The sequence below is a fragment of the Crocuta crocuta genome, unplaced genomic scaffold (assembly GCF_008692635.1).
Source record: "Crocuta crocuta isolate KB4526 unplaced genomic scaffold, BGI_CrCroc_1.0 scaffold163, whole genome shotgun sequence".
Taxonomy (NCBI): domain Eukaryota; kingdom Metazoa; phylum Chordata; class Mammalia; order Carnivora; family Hyaenidae; genus Crocuta; species Crocuta crocuta.
The window spans coordinates 2,770,262-2,786,354 of record NW_027529533.1 but is presented as its reverse complement, the minus strand read 5'-3'; the positions used below and the strand labels follow the sequence as shown (position 1 = coordinate 2,786,354).

The 16,093-nt window shown below is 42.8% G+C and overlaps 1 protein-coding gene across 9 annotated transcripts in view; it reads right to left on the bottom strand.

Moving 5' to 3' along the window:
* The window catches only part of LOC144229229 (uncharacterized), a 360,150-nt gene that overhangs the window by 122,563 nt on the left and 221,494 nt on the right, over window positions 1-16,093 (bottom strand). For 4 of the 9 annotated variants that reach the window (XR_013334407.1, XR_013334406.1, XM_077761219.1 and 1 more), the window contains exons 3-4: window positions 10,650-10,892; window positions 4,046-4,157 (exon numbers count right to left, since the gene is read on the bottom strand). Coding sequence is in view for 3 of the 9 variants with exons in the window: in XM_077761219.1 (XP_077617345.1) it covers window positions 4,046-4,157; window positions 10,650-10,892 (355 nt within the window). In the remaining 6 variants the exon portion in view is untranslated. Of the gene's footprint in view, window positions 1-4,045; window positions 4,158-9,162; window positions 9,248-10,649; window positions 10,893-16,093 lie in introns of those variants that run through there. The other 5 variants (XR_013334410.1, XR_013334409.1, XR_013334408.1 and 2 more) reach the window with 2 other exon arrangements.

Sequence of the window (16,093 nt, the reverse complement as noted above, 5' to 3'; positions counted from 1 at the left end):
AAATTAGCCATCCAAAAGCTTTCATCAACAGCTTTTGGGAACTCTGAAAGTATACCTGAGAAATAATGCAATGCTTATTATCTCAGGTTTCTCTACAATTCTCTTGGAGAAAAGTCTCTTTTTTCATCAGCCTATGCCCTGCCCTTTCCATATGCAAAAAACAAAAGGCTAGGTCATATTGAATTTTAAAGTCTATAAGGGGCGAGGGGGAGAACACAGTACATTTCTACTGGTTAAAGTCAAACAGCACAAAAATTTTCTTCAGGAAATTAGAGGAAAAGAAAAAAAAATTTTGAACCCAAAACAGCCCTTCCCTCACTCAGTCAAGGTTTTTGTTGAAAGTCCATGATTTATAAGCAGGGCATATCCATGCTTCTCACCTGCTGCCAAAAAAGCAAGAGGTATTTTAAGCTTCAATCTTATGTGTTTTCTTTAAGAAATGATACCCACTGACCGGCAAGAAAAATTAGCTGTAAAGAGCCAATAAATATTATCTTATGAACGTTAGGGTCCAAGGGGGACCATTATTTTCCCAATGAGCTAGCTTTTTAAACAGGATAGATGAGTGTGTGGGCACATTAAAGATGCCATCCTATGACTGTTGACTGGCTGTGCGCCTCCCTCTGAGAAAATAGGTAGCAAAATAAATTGTAGCCCCTGCAAGGTGAGGCCTTAAAATGATGAAACTTAGTTTCAGGTGNAGATCGCCAGCCTCTCTCTTTTTTTTTTCCTTTTTTTTTTTTTTTATTTTCCTTTCTTTCTGGGTAACCTTTCTCTGTGCATCTGCCTCCTATCCCGTCTCCATCCGTGTAGGGAGAGGCCTGGGGCACTGGGGAATACTCCTATCTTTCTCCTTGTGCCTCTCTTCCCCTATCTCTATCCATCAAGTCTCTTTCCCTCGCTCCCCGTCTCACTTTGGTACTTCAATTTGGTTTTCTTGTTTTTCAGGGAATAGTACTGATTTTACACTGCAGGAAATGAGAGAATACAGCTGGGCGAGGAGTTCTCTGGGAGTGAATCACTATTGTTCCCAGTGGTTTTATTTGTCTTCTTTACAAGTCTCCTTGCTGCCCACAAAAGTGCCAGGCTGCTGATAAATGGGACAGCGAGGTGTCACATCTTTCCCCTCTAAATGCAGAGTACACTCTCACAGCCTTGCTCCACTGCACTGAAAAATGAAACTATACCCATGTGCTGGAAAGGCCCTTAAAGAATTCCTTTCTAGGTATATCCCCAGAGTAGCTTCCACATGGTTAAATAAGCACCTCAAAGGAAAAATATTTATCCCCATAAAATGATTTCCCACAAGGAAACTTGGGTGCTACAACTACCTTCCCCAGAAATCCCAGTTACCTGACAACTATTAGAACCCACACCTGGGATAAGAAGCCTGTCAAGGGTAAATGAGAAGCTCTTCCCAGTGAGCACGGAGTCCTAGAACCTTTCTATCCCCCCAGGCTGGCCCAATATAAGCAGTAAGTGTGTACTGCCTAATGATGGGGCCTATGTTTTACAGCCTAAAGTCTGCCAAGAGTAGAATCTTGACCCATCCTCTCTGTTCCCAGGATTTTAGTAGTTCTCAAAAATAATAGAAGTTTTCTTACAGGTTTCAATAAGCCACCACTATCAAGAGTAAGAGCCTCCTTCTATAATTATATTATTTCACACTTACAGCCCCTGTTGCTCCAAACCAGGGACTGGCAAATTATGATTCGTGGGCCATACCTAACCTGTCACCTGTTTCTGAAAAAGCGTTATCGGGACACAGCCACGCCGACTTGCTCGCAGAGTGCCGGGGGCTACTTTGGCACAGCAGCGGCAGAGCTGAGTGCCTGTTTTAAGCAACAGAACCCGAACAATCATCATGCCAGTAATTGCTATCACTCGCTATTTACCATGAGAAAATGCTGCATGCCTTACATGAATTAGCTCATTGACTTCTCACAACAACCTATGAATTCACCATTTTTATTATCACCATTTTAAGAAAGAAACTAAGCACGATACAGATATCAAATCACCACAATGTATACTTTAAATATCTTACACTTTTATATGTGAATTATATCACAGTAAAGCTGATATGCAAGGAAGGAAGGAAGGAAGGGAGGGAGGGAAGAAGGAAGGAAGGAAGGAAGGAAGGAAGGAAGGAAGGAAGGAAGGAAGGAAGGAAGGAAGGAAGGAAGGGGTGAGGGGAGGAACTAGGTATTTTATAAGAGGAGCCAGAAGTCAAACCCAGACAGACTGGCTTGAGAGCCCATGCTAATAATTCCTTCTCCAAACTGCCTCTGGATTTTGGGATGCTAATGCTCTGGCAGGCAAGAAGCTGAGTAAGAGTAAGAGTTGTGTGAAAACACAACAAGGACTGTCTTTTTTAAACACTGAAGAAAGTAGGACCAAAGTATGAGAAAGGATTTGGATTAACCAACACGAGAGCTGAGACAGCAGGCTGTAAAAGTTCACCCAAGCCAAACTTTTAAACCACTTTCACAGATTACTTACATGAAATCCAGGAGAGAGCAACTAGGTAGGTACCGAATAAACATTTGGTGAGTGGATGAGTGGGTGGATGGATGGATGGGTAGGTGGATGGATGAGTGAATAGAAGAAACCTAGGGTACCTCATAGAATCACAGGGAGAAGTGAATGGCCGTGCACTTGGAAGTGTAGAGACCAGGGTAAATACAGAGACCTCAGCAGGATAATTTAAAGGCCCTCTATACAGATCACTATCATCAACATGACTCGACTCCAGAAACATTCAGCTTCTGGGCATTTCCACTCCAGATTTCGAATTCCAAGGGGAGAAAAATCTTATTAGGCCACTGTGACTCAGATATATACCTCTCCTAGCACAGTGAGACTCAGCCCTGACTGCACATAAGAGTTACCCAGGGAGTTTTTAAAGCACACCAACTCCTGGGCTCATTTAAGATCAACAGAAACTGAATCTCTGGAGGTGAAGACTTGGGTGAACTCAGGACTCTGTTTAGATTATGGGAAGCAGTGCTTTGACTCTCCTTCTGTAGTCCCCATTGAGGCTGGCATCCATCTTACGAAACCAACTGGAAACAGAGCTGAGAGAATCTCAGAACTAGAGCCCCTGATGGACTCTGGCCTTTTCAGGTTCACAAGCTAATAAAAGCCTTATTGTTCTTTAGGCTAACTGGTGTTGGGTCTTTTCTCCCTTATATAATGCAGCACCCTAACCAGCAGAATCCTGATTGCCAAGAATGAGGCACTCTCACTAATAGGCATCATCACAATGAAATCACATCCAACGAGCTCCTCAACATAGTTCAAGTATCCACTTTATTTCCAGACCTGTCCTGAGCGCTATAGGCGATATCATTAATTGTGAGACTCCCTGTGTCCTCAGCAAATATATAAAAAAAATTTTTTTAATGGATGCCTGGGTGGCTCAGTTGGTTAAGCATCCCACTCTTGATTTCAGCTCAGGTCACAATCTCATGATTCATGGGATCAGCCCACACTGGGCTCTGTGCTGACCGCATGGAGCCTCTTTGGGATTCTCCGTGCCCCCCTGTCTCTCCCTCTGCCCCTCACCCCCACTTACCCCACTCATACTCTCTTCTCTCAAAGTAAATAAACACTTTAACATAATAATAATAATTTTTTAAAGTGACCTATAGAATCTAGAAAAACACAGAGTTGAGAGATTTGAACTGACTGTGCTAAAAATACATTTCCTTTTTTGCCTTGTTACTTTCCTTTAAAAGGTAGGTTTTCAAACAAATATATAGAAATTATGTTCTGGGAAAATTTTTTAAGAATGGTTATCTTGGGCATTGCCTTAGATTTTGGCCTTCTGATACGGGAAAACTAATGATGCTTCTATAACTATTTGCAGGGCTGGCTAAAGGGCAATCAAAGGAACTCTTAAAAGATTATCTACAGCTGCAAAGTCATAATTTCTGAAGCAAATCACACTTTCCATACAAAACTCATCTCCTCAAGGAAAGCAGTGCAACCTTGCGGGGAGGCTGGGGGAGCAAAGCACTGATTTCAAAGGAGAGCTTCTTACCAAACTCATCCAAATCTCCGGGGGCCACTTGCTTCTGAGTAAACCACCTGATCTCTGTGAAGAGAAATAAATCTTCTCCTTGGTGGGTCGACTGTTCGTCCCATGGAGAGTGCTTTCAAGATGTGAAAGGAAAGAAATTTAAATAATTAGGAGAATAAGTAACTGCAGACTCTTCTCCAGCACGAGGGAATTGGGTTATTAGATTTTCAACCTCTCTGACTCTGAAGCAGCCAAAATGGTGCACACCAAAACTGCAACAATTCAGGGCCAGACTCTCTCTGCTCAGGGCTTCCACAGGCTCCCTAATAAAACCTGGCATGGTAGTTCACAATGCCACTGAACAATGACCGACAGGCATTGCAACAAGGGCTCATTACTGTGAAGATATCTGAAGAAACCCCTCGAAGATGTTCAGTGAGCCTGCGAAAAGGAAAACTCTGACAACATTTATAAACAGAGAGGCAAATGGGTTTTGGTGGTGACGGTGATGGTGAGTTAGAATTAAAATGTAATGCTGACTCATCTGCCTTCAGAATTCAGAGGTGATTTCTTTAGCTTTTGTATCTCAAAAGATTTCAGACACTCAGGCAGTGGATGTAACTTAGTAGTACTGCATTGTAAAATATTTGCTTTGGTTGCAAAACTGGTCAAATCAACCCCCCAAAAATCCAGTTTCCTAAATAGCAATGGCATCTGTTTAAAATATGGTTCTCCTAAAACAGGAATATTCACACTGTTGTTGTGACATACTTATCAGGAAGACAGATATCTGGTCAACTCCTACCATTTCAAATGGGAAGACCCTGTAAAGGATGTGCAGGACCTGTTCAACAGAGTAGAGAGCCATTGTTTTAGAAAAATCCCTTTGTATTGAGAGTTGTATGGGGCCATGCCTTCACAAAATTCTTGTATAACTAGCAAGAGGATTTCTGCAGCTTGGAAACCAGAGATAAAATTAATATATTGGTTGATACCCACAACAGCCTCTCAGGTGTCATCATTGAGAATTATTATTTTCAGCAGTTCATGGCTCATTTCTTTAAAATTAAAATTAGTGTTGTGGCACCCAAGGATAATTTTCCAGCTGTCTCTACAGAGAATAATATAAGCTTGGTGAGTTTAATGAATGGTAGTTTACTGCCAGTCAGTGTCAATGCAGTGGATGAGTTTGTATTTAACAGGAATTGGAATCACAGCCTTACCACTGTGTCTTCATTAATAAGAAATCCTTATATAGCCATGTTAGCTGATAAATTATGCTCAGCATCTTAATTACCTTATCAAAGAAAATGATTCCTAATGACCAAGGAGGGGATACAGGAGTAGAGAGAGAAATTGGGGCCAAATTAGTTGGGATGAAATTGAACCCTCTGCAGATTGGCAGATCATATCTGAGCTAGTTAGTAGGAAGTGTGTGGCCAGAGTTAGCAGGAAGGTGTGGAAGTGGCATTGGAACAAGGTTAAATAGGAACTAGAACATGAAGGTGATGAAAGGTAATGGGGGGCAGGGGAGTGAGTAGAGGGAGCAGGGTTGACAGACTCTGAAACTTCTCAAAACAAGTAACCAGGAAGATCTAACACAGACATTGATGTTGGGTTTCTAAGCACATACAGCCAAGCATGCTCATAATTCAAAGGGCTAGAACTGCTTAGGGACTTTGGAGAGACCCTCTGATAAGACCCATGTTAGTATTTACCATAAAGGGTGCCAGTCCTGGGCCCCTTTTGCTCCCAAATCCTTCCCAGCCTTCCCCTCCTCTACTCACAAGCAGAGGGACCACCCCTGCAAGCTGTTTCTTATGCTCTCTCAACAACAAACTTCCAACTGGATTTGACCAACAGGAGCACTAACAAGAGGCTACAAGATGGGAGCAATGGAGAAGCCAGAGTATTTCTCCCACTCTCTATCTTAGGTAGCTTCCTCGTTGGCCCCCGCTCATGTTGCACATGCAGCTACATACAGCTGTGGGTGACCCTAACCCATAGGCTCCAATAACACCACCTCTCCCTCTGTCCCTCTGGATGGGGGTCGTGCAGCAACTTGTTGTTTCTCATCTCTACACTACCTACTATGTTTTCTAATAAAAAAACTAATGGTTTCTGTTTTCCTTGTTGGACTTTGAGTGACACAAGAAATAAGAGATGGAGAGGCCACAGCCAAAAGGCCTCGGGAACAGGCCCACTCACTCTTACCAACAAATTAGGGGGAGGAGGGGCATTATTCATAGTGAGAAAATGCCTGCAGAGCTAAGCACCCAAGCATATATGAATTCACAGCATTGCTCTCCATCAAGTGGACTGGGAATTGAGGAAAACTAGGAGCAATACCCTTCCCAGACAAGTCCTTGGGAAAGAAAACAGCAGTAAAATCAAAGCCCTCATTCTTCCCCTCCCTTCAGAAGAGACTGGAAAAAATGATTGAGAGAGAGCTGTCCAACTGACAGAAAGACAAGTGAGCAGTAGAAGCTCCCCTCCCTATTCAAAGAGTGGAGTTAGAAGCATCACAGGGATTTTCATAGAATCTAAAGGAGATGTACACAGTGCAGCACTGTGAAGAAAGCAGAGATTTCAGAAAGCAACACTGTGGACCCTTCAGTCAAGCAGCAAGAATCTAATTGAAAGAAAATATGTTCTTAAGTAAACAATTAAAGTCAGTTTGTCCTCAGAGGAAAAGAGAGAGAAACCAAGAAACAGACTCTTACTTATAAAGAATAAACTGATGGTTACCAGAGGAAAAGATGGAGGATGAGCTAACTAGGTAATAGGGATTAAAGACTACACTTGCCATGATGAAAAACTAACAAACAAACAAACAAGCAGAGGGCAGGGAAGGAAAAGTAAGATGAAAACAGAGAGAGAGGCAAACCGTAAGAGACTCTTAAATACAGAGAACAAACTGAGGGTTGCTGGAGGGGAGGTGGGTAGAGGGATGGGCTAAATAGGTGATGGGCATTAAGGAGGGCACTTGTTGGAGGGGAGGAAGGGGGATGGGTTAAATGGGGGATGGGCATTAAGGAGGGCACTTCCGGGGATGAGCACTGGGTGCCATATGTAAGAGATAAATCACTGCATTTTACTCCTGAAACCAATACTACACTGTATGTTAACTAACTTGAACTTAAATAAATAAATTTTTAAAAATAATAAATGCTCATATAAGGATATAAACAAATAAATAAGTAACTTAAAAATAAATAACCAATCACAATATCAAGTTGTTTGACAATAAAAGAAGTTTGAAGTATAGACATGACCATCAAGACGCATCTTTGAATTCTGAAAGATCTATTTTGCCATGTGGAGAACATCAAGACACATCACTGATGTGCTATTGATGACTTCACCTCTAGAAAAGAGTAGTGGGAGCTGGGTGTGGGGCTCTAGGAGTCTGTAAGGATTCCTGGAGAAGGAAGAATGGTCTGATAATGAAATCTGAGGGTATGTATTTCTCTTAGGTGTGGAAGAGGGTAATTGTTAGTCTCCTGTCCACTTTCCCAGTGTTTGTCACTAAAGAAACCAGGTTGGTCTGTTTCTTGGGGAAAAAAAAAAAAGTAAGTGAGTCTGCTCTCTGTCTTCAAACAGGTGGGCAAGCCTGAGTTGGAAATTCCTCAAGACCAACGACTGCATCCCACCATCTTTGCAAGGGCTCAGAAAATGTTTACGAAGGTATGCTGTTCAGTTTCTTCCCTAGATGGACCTCATGAATCACCAGATCACCAAGAAATGAAATTATTCCATCATCCTCATGGAAGAATTGGAAGCAATGGATCAAGACTGCAAAGCCCATCAATAGAAGAACAGGGACAAATAATAAGATTTAAATATAAGCAAAAGTCTCTGACATTGGGGCGCCTGGGTGGCTTAGTCGGTTAAGCGTCCGACTTTCGCTTAGGTCATGATCTCGCGGTTCGTGGGTTCGGGCCCCGCGTCGGGCTCTGTACTGGCTGCCGGCTCAGAGCCTGGACCCTGTTTCAGATTCTGTGCCTCCCTCTCTCTCTGACCCTCCCCTGCTCACGCTGTTTCTCTCTCCTAGAAATAAATAAAACATAAAAAAAAAAAAAAAAAAGTCTCTGACATTAACAATGAGTCTACTCATTCCTGCTGCCTCTCAGGAATCATTTCCATACTGCTTTCCATAATCTTCTAAATATGAAATTAAAAGTCACCAATGTTCTTTATCTCCCAGCCTATTTGCTCAATGGACTGAAATTGTTCTTCCTTATCCTACAAATGAACTGCCTACTTCAAAAATCCTTTAGACTCTCACAGCATGTTTTTAAAGAAAGTCCTCTTCTAGATACCCTAAATTAAACCAAGGTGAGAACAGAGGCCCCCTCACTGCCCTTGAGCATGTGCAGCATAAGTAAGGGTCTCACACCCTCACTTTTATTTCCCATGTTGGGCTTGCAGCCACACAGGCCATCTGCAAACCAGTTTGGTCCATGTGGAAATCGTTCATGCCAACACACTCAGGGAGTCATTCCCATGGTGTTTTGAAGAACATCTGCATGGCATGCTATGCCTTTGGGGTACAAAGTCAGGGAACTGTGTCTGAGTCCCCAAAGGAGGGGTGAGGGTGAAGGAGGCCACTCCTCTGCAAGCACTTGCACACCTCCACTGACAGCTGCCCCTGGGAGCCTCCAAGGCTTGGGGCCAGGTCATTTCTGCCTACATCAACCACTGCAAGCATTTGACCCCATTTAACATGAACCTGACCTCCAGGTCCAGCACAAAGAGTGTGCAGCAGCAACTACATTAGTGTCACATTGACCTTGAATGATTTTCCTTCTCAGAAACTGTGAGAATATTTAAAGGTACACCAGTACCTCCTGAAATTCAGCCATTTGAAGGGAATACATTGTAAACCTCAAGACTGATTTTGTGCATAGATAGTCAAGGTTACTACTGTATATGACTTTAAGGATTCTAGGAGAAGTCCCTGTCAGCCCCCACTCTTCTCCAAGAGGCGGTATGGAATTGTGGCCAAGAACCAGAAGACCTAAATTTGAATTCAAGTTCCACCACGTGCTAAGTAACAAGAGCCAAGTTATTTCTCTGCATTTTTATTTTCTTATCTGTAACATGGAAGTAGCCATTATAAAAGTACCCACCTCAAGGCTGTTGTAAAGATGGAATGGGTTGGCCTTTGGAGAGCTCATGGTCTTCACACAAGTAAAAGTTGCTATGTCAGCACTCTGTTTCCTAAAGACCCAAACACTGATATCCTGATACAATTCAAGGAGGAGAATGTTGTTGTTTTTGCTGTTCCTTTGCTTCTTTGCTCATTTGTCTGTTTTTAAGCCATCAATCCCTTTTCTACAGCTAGAAAATGGAGGTTACTGGTCCACCTTTAGTTCCCCCAGTTGGAGGCACATGTGGAACACATTTACTCCCCTTAGGAAAAAAGTGGTAAGGAGTTTCTCAAAGTTTAGAGAATTGCTGTCTTGCACTATACCAATGTCAGCACTCCACCCAAGCTCTCAGACCCCTTTCTCACGGCACGTCTCAAATTTCACTGTGCTTTTAAAAACTGCCAGGGTGGGGGGCCCTTCTTATGTCGTATCCCATAATTTCATATTTCCAGGGTGGGCCTGAAGTTCTGCATTTCAAACACACTCCTGAGTGGTTGCTGTTGCTGCTCAGTCCATGAGCCACACTCTAAGTATAGGGGCTTTCTTTGCACACCAAAACCTAGTGCACTCACCTCACTCACCCCCAAAACCTAGTGCACTCACCCCCAGCAATGAGCACCTGTGTTGCCAGTGGCAGGCTGCCCTTGGGCTGCAGGAATAGTACTACCATCACAGACCCACACCTCCAGAGCTGGTGAGGATGGGCATTTCTGCCCTGGGGGCAGCTCTCAACCCATGCTGGATGATACAGGGTGTAAATACCCCAGTGACCTCACCACCTATCTGGGCATCTCTGAGGTATGACCCAGGCTATCTGGAAAGCTCTTCTGGGGGATTGAGTCAAAGTCAGCCTCAGTGGGACCCTGCTTCCATGTATAAATTTTGTTTCCTTCCCTTCCTTGTCCAACTGCCCCACCATTCTCTTAACAGATTTTTTTTCAAGAACACTTCCTAATAAACCCCAATGAATGGTATTTGCCATTCACTATGGAGTCATTCGTTCAGCAAATATTTACTGGTCTCTGCAACCAGTATATGCCTACATGTGCCTAACAATGACTCAGACACTATGGATACAGGAAGAGTCAGTCTCTGAGCCCTGAGTCCCTCTGAGAGTCCTACAATCACAAAGACCAAAGTCCACCCAGTTAGCATGTATAGAGAGCAGATGCCCATGGTAACGTGGTAGCATCCGCGGCCCTAAAACCCTCCTGCCTGAGAGCACACATACAGCCCTAAACATGCCCATCCCCCAGTGACCCTTTCCAAATAGTATCCAAAAAGCAAAGAAACTGCAATGCCAGAGTCAGTTAGCACATCAATTGCTCTCTCTCCTTTGTTCCCTCTCTGGGGAGCTCTGACAGTGGGACACCAGTAGCATTGGAGAGCCCACAGCTACCTTCAGCCTGCTGGATCTGGAGCCAGATTGGCAGACCCTCCCCTGGCCATCGCCACCATACAGAGAGCCTCACCATGTCAAGGGCTGCAGGTGCAAGCTCTCTTTCTCTGACTCTCACGCCAAGCAGGAAGCAGCAGCCGCAGGAGAAGTCACAGCTGGTCACAGGATGGCACATTCTGGACCTTCTCACTCCACCTTCTCTGCACCTCTGGGAAAATGGCAGCTGCTGTTGCTGAGGCCTTCCATCTCTGGAAGCCACCCAGATGATCTGCCAAGCTGGGGCTGCCAAAAACCTGGTGATTCCTCTGCCTGGAAGCTAAATGAGGAACAACATGAGTCAGGGGGGCTACAACCTGCATTATGATGAAAAGAAATCAGGAAAAAGCCCCATAAACAGCCTATAGATAAGGAGACCTGGTCACTATGTGTGAACCCCCAAGGGATAAGGTAGGCAAGGAAGAAAAGCATCCTTTAGAGAAGTGATCAAATTAAAGAAAGGAAACCTCTCCAGTACCTTTGCGCTATGAGTCAGTAGAATCACGAATTTAAAATCAAGGGCTGCAGAGTACAGCCTAAAACCCGGGTCTGAGGGGCACCTGGACAGCGCAGTAAGTTAAGCATCCGACTCACGGTTTCTGCTCAGGGCACAATGTCACAGTTTGTGAGTTCGAGCCCCATGTTGGCCTTTGCACTGACAGTGCAGAGGCTGCTTAGAATTCTGTCTCTCCCTCTTTCTCTGCCCTCCCCTCCTCACACATTCTCTTCCTCTCTCAAAATAAATAAACTTAAAAAAAAAAAAAAACAGGGTCAGAATTCTAGCTCTGAAATATCCTAGCTGTGTGGCCTCGAGCAGCCTATGATCTCTCCTGGTATCTCAGTTTCCCCACATGTAAATTGATAATTTCCAAGCAACCCTATGGGGCAGGTGTTAAGTGGTGGCCTGAGGTGGAATGCCTAGCATAGTGCCCAGAAATAGGAACTTCTCTTTCGTTCTTTCAAGCAAATGTGCACCACACATTCCCTTAAATCCCTTCCTTTCAACATCCATTTTTGTCCTTGGTCTTCCCCACAGCTTCACATAAACTTGAATGCACTCACCTGTGCTTTCTCAAAGAGCTCCCAGAAGCTTACCTCTCCCACATAAAAGCCAAGGACCCTCCTGACATCACACCCTCGAGACAGCTGCACCCCTGGGTCTCTTCACCCTCCCAGAGCGGCTTCTCGAACACCAGATAAACGTGCTATGACTAATCTGGACAGATACATGCCTGGAATTATTTTCCACTGATGGAATGTCTTTTAACTTGAATAATACAAACATTTCACTTCACTCTAACTGTGTAGCCTCTGCTTATGCCCATGTGAGCTCATTTAGAGGACCATTAAATGTAGTTTCCGCATATGAATCAAAATGAGAAGTATCATCAGGGACACAGCACCCTTCCTAATTGACAGTGAGACCCAGACAGTTCACTCTGCCTCAAGTCATTTAAAAATCTCTTTAACACTAAGATGAGGAAATCTTGTTGTACATGTACATAGATAGCTTCCTGAGATTTTATGGGAAATCACTAAAAAACTGTGTGTGTGTGTGTGTTTGTGTGTGTGTGTATCTATCTATATATGTATATATGTAGAGAGAGAGAGAGAGAGGGCAAAAAAATAAAGTACTTCACAATTGTCCACTAACAGTTAAAACACATGAATACTTTTTTCAGGAAGAGTTACTTTAATAGAAACATCTTTGGGGGGTTATATATTTTAATCACAATCATATGATAAATATTTAATTTGCATTTATCAGATAACCAGGAATAAAAGTTATAATCCCAGGAAAGACATTCAGCGCTTCTAAATGCTGAACATTTGAATAATAGTGTTGAGGGAACAAAATAGGGATGAAATGTACCCAAGAGGAAAATTCGGAGACTCCAAAACAGCTTTTTGGAAAAATAAATAAATAATAGAATAACAAAAAGCAATGCAGCTTAAAAGATGGGGGAGGGGGCAAAGATTTTAAAAATTAATGAACTGTGATTTTTTTCCTCCAGAACATCATTTCTGTGTCATTTAACCAGACTTGAGCTTTCTTAAATTGCCTTTGAAACAAGTTAATAAACAATGCATGCCTGCTCTATTATGTATTTCTTACAAGCAAAATGTCCCTTAGATGTGTCCTCCAGTAAATATAGGAGAAACACTGGTGGACTCTGTAGCTTTATTTGAGGTCAACAATAAAGAATAAAAATATTCTCAAAGGCCTTCGAAGGCACAGGAAAAGACTACTGACTCAAAAATATCTCTCCATCTAACTACTCCGAGGCTGAAACATTCACTACCAGAATCAGAGTCACTTATGAGCATTAACCCCTTATCTGCAAAGAACTGTTAAAAAATAAACAACTGGCAAACAACAGGATTTCCTTTTCCATGGCTGAATAATACTCCACTTTATATATAGCACATTTTCATTATGCACTGATCTGTTGATGAACATTGAGGTTGCTTCCACATCTTGGATATTGTGAATAATGCTACAGTGAACAGAGGGAAGGTATCTCAATATCTCTTAGGGATGCTGATTTTATTCTCTTTGGATACATACCCAGAAGTAGGATTGCTGGGTCATATTAATTTCCTGAGGAACCTCCATACTTTTTTTTCATAATGGCCATACCAATACAGAGGAAACTGAAGGGCATCATGAAAAGTGAAAGAAAGCAGACACAGAAAGACAAATACTGTATGATCTCACTTATGTGTGAAGTCTAAAGACGCTGAACTCAAACCTGAAAGCAGAACAGTAGTCAACACTGGCTGGGGTAAGGAGGGATGAAGAGATATTAGTCAAAGGGTACAAATTTTCAGTTATGAGATCAATATGTTCTAGGGATCTAATGTACAGCATAGTAACTATACTTAACAATACTGTATTGTATACTTGAAATTCACGAAGCAGAAGATCTTAAGTATTTTCCCTACACAAAAAGTGGTAACTATGTGCAGTGATGAGTGTGTTAATTACCTTGATTGTGCTAATTATTTCATAATGTATAAGCATATTAAATCAGCCCACTGTACACCTTTTAAAAATAAATTTTAGGGGTGCCTGGCTGGCTCAGTTGGTTAAGTGTCCAACTTCGGCTCGGTCATGATGTCACCACTCATGGGTTTGAGTCCCACATGGAGCTCTGTGCTGACAGCTCAGAGCCTGGAGCCTGCTTCAGATTCTGTGTCTCCCTCTCTCTCTGCCCCTCCTCCACTAGCACCCTATCTCTCTCTCTCTCAAAAATGAATAAATGTTAAAAAAAATTTTAATAAATTTGGGGGGCACCTGGCTGGCTCAGTCAGTTAAGTGTCCAACTTCACCTCAGGTTATGATCTCACAGTCCATGAGTTCGAGTCCGCATATAGTTCTCTACTCTCAGCGCAGAGTCCGCTTCGGATCCTTTGTCCCTCCTCTCTCTCTGGTCCTCCCCTACTCATGCTCACTCTCTCTCTCTCTCAAAAATAAAAAATGCTAAAAATAAATAAATAAATAAAATTTTAAAATATTCTTTTAAAAGCAAAATAAACGTGTGGGCTGGACCAGGCTATTCATTAGTCCATTAGTGCTATCAATACATTAACAAGAACCAAAATCCCCAGAAGGTGAGTGTTGAACCAAATATTTCAACAGAGATGAAAGAGGGCCACCCTGTGTTTAAAAAGAAAGACTGAGGGGCGCCTGGGTGGCTTAGTCGGTTAAGCGTCCAACTTTCGCTTAGGTCATGATCTCGCGGTTCGTGGGTTCGAGCCCCGCGTCGGGCTCTGTGCTGACTGCCAGCTCAGAGCCTGGAGCCTGTTTCAGCCTGTGACTCCCTCTCTCTCTCTGACCCTCCCCTGCTCACGCTGTCTCTCTCTCTCTCTCCTAAAAATAAATAAAAAACATTTAAAATAAATAAATAAATAAAATAAAATAAAAAGAAAGACTGAGATGACATTTCAAAGGACAGAGAAGATGGAAAAGGAGTCATTTGGAGAACAAAGATGCTACATTGGAGTACTGGGAATTACTTGAAAGGGATCATCAAAATTGGAAAGGAAGAGAAAGAAGAGGGGCTAGAGATACCTTAAAAGTATCCTTACCTTTTTTACCACTACCAGGGACTTACGTATGTCTTAACACACCAGATAGAGATAAGCTGCCAACGTGATAACTTTTTTTAGTGTTTACTTATTTATTTTGAGAGAAAGAGAGAAAGGGGGGAGGGGCAGAGAGGGAGGGAGAGAGAGTGAGAGAGAGAGAGAGAGAGAGAGAGAGAGAGAGAGAGAACCCCAAGCAGGCTCCATGCTCTCAGCACAGAGCCTGACACAGGGCTCAATCCCACAAACTGTGAGATCATGACCTGAGTGGAAACCAAAAGTCAGAGGCTCAACCTACTGAGCCACCCAGGTGCCTCATAACTTTTTTTTAAGTCGAGGATTTATTTCTCTTTTTGTGCCTCATAACTTTTTTTTAAGTTGAGGATTTATTTCTCTTTTTTTCTTATTATTATTTTAAAGAGACACAGAGTGCACAAGTTGAGGAGAGGGGCAGAGGGAGAGAGAGAAAGAATCTCAAGCAGGCTCCATGCTCAGCATGAAGCCCAACACGAGCTCGATCCCATAGCCCTGGGATTGTGACCTGAGCTGAAATCAAGAGTCAACCACTCAAATGACTGAGCTACCCAGGTGCCCTCAGGGATTTATTTCTTAAAGGCCACTGAGGTACAAGCTCCTGAGCTTTCAAGTCTATAGGAACTTACCTTTCACACAGCTTAGAGCTAAGTGGAAATCTTCAACTCATTGAAATGAACTTAAAATAAATGGAGATTAAAATATTAGTAATGTGCAAGCTAAAGAAAATCTCACCTACTTGCCTACACTTGGATTCCTAGGTGTCATGTAAACAACCTCATACTACTGATCCTTGACATACTACCAAAAGAAGGTTTACATTTTTAGAAAAAATAAATAATTATTCAGTACTTTGGGAAATACAGTTTGTTTTCATCAACTGTTGTAGGCTGCGACCTTTTCTGTTTCTGGAAAAACTGAAAATATAGAGGGAATTGAGGTATGAAATTGGGAGACTGGAGCACAGCGGAGTTGGGTTTTTTTTGTTTTTTTTTTTTTTTGCATCTCTAAGCCTCGTTAAACGTGAGCTGGGAATGTGCACAAAACACCCAAGCAAAGTGAAAGGGAAGGCCAGAGATTTCCCAAAGGGAGAGAGTGGTGAGGAAACTCACTGTCTTTCTTTTTTTTTTTTTTTTAATTTTTTTTTATTTATTTCTAGGAGAGAGAGAGAGAGACAGCATGAGCAGGGGAGGGGCAGAGAGAGAGGGAGACACAGACTGAAAACAGGCTCCAGGCTCTGAGCTGGCAGTCAGCACAGAGCCCGACGCGGGGCTCGAAACCACGAACCGCGAGATCATGACCTAAGCGAAAGTCAGTCGCTTAACTAAGCCACCCAGGGCCCCCAAACTCACTGTCTTT